We start from the raw sequence: 7,384 nt of genomic DNA, 5'->3' as shown, positions 1-7,384 counted from the left end.
TTTCCCTCCTCTTCCTCCCCTCCTCCTCAATGCTCAATCCCTGGGCCCAGCCAGCACCCACCAACTCCAAGACTCACTTTCCACTGTCAACTTGGCTTGCGTCTTGTCATCTGGCGTCTCACAGCCAAAGAAGCCCCGATCGGTGAAACCCACGTTGTGTAGAACGAGCCGGTGACAAGCGCCCTCAGCATGGATTTCCACGTTCTCGCCTGATGCCAGGATGGCCGCATTCCGTGTCCACTTCACCTCCGGCCAGGGGCGTGTGAGCTCTACCTCCAGCGTCACTGAACTCCTCTCCTCCACTGTCTGCGGCTCAAGCTTCCTTTTGAACAGCACTGGTGCCTCTGGGATCATGGAAGAGAAGAGGCCAGGGCTGCATCGCCCCCTTGGGAAAGCCAGGACACAGAGGACCCACCCAGTTTCCCATGTTCTGACTCCAAGCTGGGTGAGGCCCTGGCCACACTCAGACCCAGTCCCACATCTGCACAGGTCAGACTTTATGAGTGGAAACAAGACCATGAAGGTTTCCCGTCACAGTCCTCCAACCTCCTGCTTCCCTGCTATGAACTTTGCCAAGCCGGGAACTCGTAATTGTGGCCAGTGGCCAGCAGTGTCCCATTTCAGACCCCGGAGAGGGGCCAACTCTGAATTCTCCAGACCCTCAGCATCAGCATCTGTGCTTTAACAAGACTCTAGAAGGAGAATCAGTTTACAGTGGGCCTCCCAGCCCCACACTGCCAAGGATCTCCCCAGAAGGTGAATCTGTTTACACCACTCCTTTTCTTAAGAACCTGCCATAATTCTCACTTTTCCTTCAGATGAAATTCTGGCTCTCTGACTTCAGTAGCATGCTAAGTTCATCCTTACCCTCTTGCCTCTGCAAACACCAGCTACCAACCTCACTTCTTCCCAGTTCATCACCCATCAGGCTCAACCGGGGCCCACCTCCTCCAGCCTCCCTGGACCACCTCAACTTCCACCCATTTCCAACCAAGTATGCCTGTAAGACTGTATCTTCCCTAATGAGAAGGTACTTGACCTTTCTGGCCCATCCACATCTTCTCTTGGATGGACGTCCTGAGGCCACTCAGACTGGCCAGAGAGCAGCGCTCAGTGCCTACTGAAGACCAGCCCAAGGGAGAGGCTCCTGCTGCAAGGAGCTCAGTGCACCCTGCCCTCCATCTCCGACCCAGAGGTCTGGCTACCTCCACCCCCCAACACGCACCTCGGACCCGAAGGGCAGCTGCAGAAGAGGCACCCTCAGCCTCTGCTGTGATCTGGCCGGCATCCTCCAGCACCAGGCTCGAGATAGTCAGGCTGTGGCTGGCACCGCTCTGTGATATGAGAAACTTCTCGCTGGGCTGAAGCTGGGCACCATTTCGATACCATGTGACCACTGCATCGCTGGGGGACACCACGCACTGGAAGGTGGCCTCACAGCCCTCCTCTGCAACCACCGCACTCAACTCAGATCTGAACTTGACTACGCGGGGCACTGTGGATGGGAGCACTGCTTGAGAGGCAGCCAGGAGGGACTCTTCAAAATCCCACCTTGCAGACACACCAAAGGACCCCTCCTCCACAAAACCACCCAGGAAGGCCCTGGAGGCATGGTGGCCCCTCTGCCAGGCCTTCCCCACCAGCCTTCAGTGCCCCACCCTACCCAGAGACTGCTTACCACTGACAGTGAGTTGTGCACTGGTGCGGTCATTGCGGCTCTCGCACACATACTCTCCCGCATCCTCCTCACGCAGGCCTGAGATGGTGAGTGAGCGCAGCGGCCCTACAGCTGCCATCTGGAAGCGCTTGCCCGGCCGGAGCTGCGTGCTTCCACAACGCCACACCACCTCCGCCTGTGCTGGGCTCAGCTCGCAGGTCAGTGTCACTGCGCCACCCAGATCTCCACTCACAGGCTCCAGAGGCCGGCAGAACTTGGTGACCACCTCTGAGGGCATGAAGTGGACATCAGCCTGGGCTCTGTCCAGGACCTGAACCCTCCCTTGGCCCTCCTCTGAGACACAGGGGACCCAGATGAACCCTCCCCTGAAGCCCTGGCCCACCTTCCACCTGCACTGGAAAGTCCTGCCCCTCGGTGCCCACACGGCAGCTGTAGATGGCACTGTCCAGGATCTGGGCACCGCGCACAGTCAGGGTGTGGGTGTCCCCCAGGCTGGCTGTCTCATGCCGCTTGCTGCGGCGTATCTCCACCCCATCCTTGAGCCATGTCACCGCAGCCACAGAGGGTGTAGCCAGAGTGGCAGTCAAGACAATGTCCTCATGTTCCCTGACCACCAGAGGTTCCTTGCGACCAGGTCTCTCCAAGACTTGAGGCTCAGGCTCTGGCTCTGAAGGTAGGTGAGTTGGTATGAGAACAGGGACCTTGATGTCTCTGGATTGGACTCTGCCCTCCCCATGAAGAGCAGACCTATAGCAACATGGACCCACGTGCCCATTGCCATGCAACAGCTTGTCTGTCAGTCCTTCTCTGCTGAGCCAGTATAAATAAAGCAGGGCCACACATCGCCCATCGACCGCCATCCAGGATCTCAGGGGGTATGCCTGGGACCACAGGCCTAGGAAGACATGAGCTCTTTCCCATCTATGGGCTGTGAATCCAAGGGCCTGCTCTTCAGGGAAGCACTAGTCCAGGCACAGATAATGCAGGAAGCAGTGCAGAGCAGGATGCTCCAGCCTAGGGACTAGGTAGGCATTTCATAAAGGCAGACTAAGCATGGCAGGATCCCATCAACAAAGACTTGACACCCAGGGTCAAAGTGTGAGGCCAAAAAGAGAGAGGGCAAAGGTCCTGGGATGCAAATTCTGACCCAAGGAGGCACTTAAAAATACCACACTGGCCATAGGGTGGCGGACAGGGAAGCAAGGGCTACACCCGAGGACAAGAACAGCAAGAAGGCCACAGTCCCAGCCAGTTTGGGACCTACACTGCCAGGAAGATGATGAAAGATTTCATCAGTCTAATGAGGATCCTGTCAGCAATGTAGGAGAATTGGGCTCCTCCTGCTGGCCCTCCTGGGAGCATGGCTGTATATGTAGAACAGACAGCAAACCCTCAGGAGTGGAGAAAGGACTAGACAGAGAGAAGGGTAGAGAGACTCTGGGAGCATTTGTGGAAGGGGGTAGTATGGCCCAGGAGCAGGTCAGGATGAGCTTATGAGCTGGGACCATGCCATAGGACTGACCTCAGGGCAGCTGGACTACAAGACTGGAGAAAGAGACCCCAGACCTGCTAAACATAAGAACATTCAAGGCCAGAGATGACTCTGGCTGAGACTCCTGAGAGCAGGGCTGGGAGCCACAGCATCCCCAGTGGACCTTACAATGGGAAAAGAATCTGCTCACTGACCCCAGCTGGAGAATGGCTACTTCCACAGACCTATGCCTTAGCCTCCTAAGCTTCTGCTGTAGGTTTCATACAGGAGGGGGGCTTGTGGCCAGAAAGCATGGGACACTAGGGAAGCAGACACCTGGAATGTCTTGGACAGGGGCTCCAGCATGCATCCTCAGACCCAAGGATCTCAGGCAGTAGAGAGAGACTGGGGGCTGGGAAGCTGCAGCAAGGAACACAGCATTAGCCCAAACCCAGGCAGGATAGAGACAGCCTTGCACAGAAATCTCCATTCCCCAATTTGTCAGTGGAATTCACTCATTGCTGCCCCATCCTGGTACCCACCTGTGAGATTCAGGCAGAAGGAGATCCTCTGGCCCCCTGCCTCACAGCTGTACTCCCCAGCATCCCCCTTGCTGACCTGCTGCACCACCAGTCGTCTTGTGCAGCCTGTGGCCTCTACACGCACTTTGGAGCTCCCACTCAGCTTCTTCCCGTCCTTGTACCAAGTCACCTCTGTCTGGGCCTGGGCCACCTCACAGTTCAGTGTGGTACTGGCTCCCATTTCAGCCTGCACTTCTCTGAGAGCTGGCTGCTCCTTGGCAAACACCACTATGGGCTCTGGACAGGGAGGGACAAAGAGAATCAGATTACCACTTAAATCCAGAAAGCCAGGGGACAGAGAAGGAGAAATGGGGAACAGACACTTCATCAGGCTCTGTATAGTTGTGTGACCTTCTAAATATATTCTATTAGGCTTGGGATTATAAACATACTATCTTTGAGATTATTTCACTTTACAACCACTTGTTACTAGTACATAGCTATAGAAGCATTTTCTATATTGATTTTGTTTGATCATCTTTCTTCCTTTTTTTTAACGAGAGATTTTTGCTAAAGAGCACGTGAGCTCACCAGAGAGACAGAAAACAAGAAATTCCCCCCCAGGAGGGATGACCTCATCGCAATTCCTTCTCCTCCAGTCTTCTCTTGAGATTTAGGCATGCATGCACAGGCACCCTGCATGAGTTTTAAGCCACTGGGTCCAGGACTCGGTCATCTACATGGGAGTCCAGCAATGTGACCATTTTGCCATCTGCTGATCACATATATGATCATCTTTCTTAACTCCCTTAATAAGTAATCATTTATTTTTCAGATAAATCATACCATATGTGAATCCCACTTTTGTTTTTTTCTAAATTCAATACCTTGGAGAATTCCAAGTTTCTTTCTTTCTTTTATTTTTTAAGAAAGTTTTTTGCTATAGGGTGCATGCCCTTGCCAGAAAGACAGAGAGACAGAAAGTGAGAAATCACCCCCCAACAGGGCTGGCCATGCCACAATCCCTTCTCCATTCTCCTCTCGGGATCTTGGGCAAGCACACACACACATGCTCAGCATGAGTTTAAGCTGCCTGGTCTGGGACTTAACTAGTGGTCGACTACGTGGGAGTCCAGCGACGTAACCATTACACCATCTGCTGGTCCTGACAATTCCAAGTTCCTTACTCAACAAAAGTAACTACAACTTTTGAACACATTCTGGCACTATTTCTGGCACTATTTCAGGTAGGGAGGGATATTATGCACATGTTCTTCCAGGGGACAGACTGCAGGTCATGACAGTTGTGCACACTCAACCTCACTCATGGTACAGTCTTCCCAAGTGACTGTGCAGGGCATGTTCTCACTGCAGTGCCTGAGAGATCCCGAGGTTTCACTTCTTGCCCGCTTTTAGTGTTGTCAGTCACTGGCCTCTGGTGATAGCACTTGGATGTCCTATGGCTTTCTACTGCACTGTCCTGATGACCCACAAGGTAGAGCACCTTCTGATGCTATTGGTCATTACTATTTGCTCTCTTGTGGTGTCATTGTTTTTTTGTTTTGGTTTGGTTTTTTAATTATTTTATTTTTTATTTATATTTTTTTATTATTATTATTATTATTCATACATTAAATCGCTATACACCATTTAGATTGTGAAGAGAGTTTACCCAGCATGATACACACCTCAGTCCAGCATTGTTTAAAGCTTTGGACCAATTATCAATAGCATTGTCTTTTTTTTTTTTTTTGGAGAGGTTTTTTGCTATAGGGCACATGCGCTCGCCAGACAGACAGAGAGAGACAGAGAGATAGAAAGCGAGAAATCACCCCCCAGGGGGGATGGCCATGCCGCAATCCCTTCTCCTCCATTCTCCTCTCGGGATCTTGGGCACGCACACACACGCGCCTGGCGTGAGTTTAAGTCACCGGGTCCGGGACTCGAACCGCGATCGACTATGTGGGAGTCCAGCGACATAGCCATTACGCTAACTGCTGGTCCCAATAGCATTGTCTTTTTATTATTTACTTTTAGGAGCTCTTTATATATTTAAATGGTAGAGGTTTAATGCTTGTGTGTGTGTTTTAAAGATTTCCCCATTGCTGAACCTTGCCCATCACAATCTGCTGGAGTCTTTTTTTTTTTTCTTTTTGTGTGTGTGCTACAGGGCATATGCGTTCACCAGAGAGACAGAGAGAGACAGAGAGACAGAAAGCGAGAAATCACCCCCCAGGGGGGATGGCCACACCGCAATCTCTTCTCCTCCATTCTTCTCTTGGGATCTTGGGCACGCATGCACACGTGCCTGGCGTGAGTTTTAAGCCACCAGGTCTGGGATGCGAACTGCAGTCGACTACGTGGGAGTCCAGCAACATAGCCATTACACTAACTGCTGGTCACAAATCAAAATTTTTTTAAAAAGGGAGAAAGAATAAGAGAGCCCAAGTTTATTTATGCAAAGGGCTGTTACTGAGCTCAGTGTTCTAGTCTCTTGATCTGCTACCTCTCCCTGCATTGAGACCCTGTCGTCTAATTAACTACAGCTATATGAGAAGACCTGATACCTAGTACGGCAAAGGCTCACACTGCTCTTCTTCAAGAGAAATATGTATTGGCTACATGTGGCCTGTGAAATCTACTTGACATTTTTCAACACTCAATAAAACAAAGAAACAACAAAAAAAATTGTTGGGATTTCAACTTGGATTGAATGCTTTTGGACAATCGATGAATTTCTGTCCATTCATTTAGGTCTTTATGGTTTCTATTTTTTTTTAAGAGAGAGATTTTTGCTACCAGGCATGTGTGTTCACTGGAGAGACCAAGAGATATAGCAGAAAGAAATCGCAGAAAGAGAGAAAGCAAGAAATTACCCCCCAATGGCGATGGCCATGCCACTATCCCTTCTTCATTCTCCTCTCAGGATCGTGGGCACACATGCACATTTGCTGGGTGTGCGTTTTAAGCCACGGGTCTGGTTTTTGAACTTCAGTCAACTATGTGAGAGTCCAGCGACCTAACCATTACACCATATGCTGGTCCCAAGATCTTTATGGTATTGAAATACCATAATTTCCTGGCTGAACTTCCAAACATATTAATTGGACTTGGGATTATAAATATACTATCTTTGAGACTATTTCATTTTATAACCACTTGTTGCTAATATATATAATAAAGAAGTGTTTATTGATTTTGTATGGTCATCTTTCTTAACTCTTTTACTAAGCCTATCATCTGTGAATTCTACTTTTGTTTTATCTAACTTTTAGACTTTACATTCTATTTTTCTTCTAATCATGCTATACAATATCAGACACAAGTGATGACACTTGGCTTCCAATCTCAAAGGGAAAGATTTCAAGGTTTCACTTTGTGATTTTTATGCAATACCATTTACTACATTAGGAAAAATCCTTTCATCTATGCTTTGTTAAGAATTTTATGACATGAATTAATGCTAAATTTAGTCAAATATTTTAGAGTGTCAAATTTTATCACTTTATACTGCACTTATGATAATTACATTATGTTTTATTTCCATCGGATAATATCATGCTTTATATTGATTTTCTAATGCTTTTGATGTTAAATTAGCCTTCACTCTCAGACTGTGAGTTTTGATGTAGTATATGATCCTCTTGCTATATTGATTAATTCAGTTTACTAGTATTTTAACAAATTGGCCTTCATATCCACAATAGATTTCCC

At 49.0% G+C, this 7,384-nt stretch overlaps 1 protein-coding gene across 1 annotated transcript in view; it reads right to left on the bottom strand.

Annotated features, from left to right (window-relative positions):
* Window positions 1-7,384, bottom strand: part of OBSCN (obscurin, cytoskeletal calmodulin and titin-interacting RhoGEF) — a 169,478-nt gene that overhangs the window by 92,702 nt on the left and 69,392 nt on the right. The window contains exons 22-26 of the mRNA XM_006146982.2: window positions 3,692-3,967; window positions 2,061-2,345; window positions 1,679-1,945; window positions 1,226-1,495; window positions 78-344 (exon numbers count right to left, since the gene is read on the bottom strand). Coding sequence (XP_006147044.1) covers window positions 78-344; window positions 1,226-1,495; window positions 1,679-1,945; window positions 2,061-2,345; window positions 3,692-3,967 — 1,365 coding nt within the window. The remainder of the gene's footprint in view (window positions 1-77; window positions 345-1,225; window positions 1,496-1,678; window positions 1,946-2,060; window positions 2,346-3,691; window positions 3,968-7,384) is intronic.

This window comes from Tupaia chinensis, unplaced genomic scaffold, assembly GCF_000334495.1.
Source record: "Tupaia chinensis unplaced genomic scaffold, TupChi_1.0 Scaffold000197_1, whole genome shotgun sequence".
Lineage (NCBI taxonomy): Eukaryota > Metazoa > Chordata > Mammalia > Scandentia > Tupaiidae > Tupaia > Tupaia belangeri.
The sequence above is the reverse complement of the archived record's forward strand: the minus strand, read 5'-3'. Positions and strand labels throughout refer to the sequence as shown.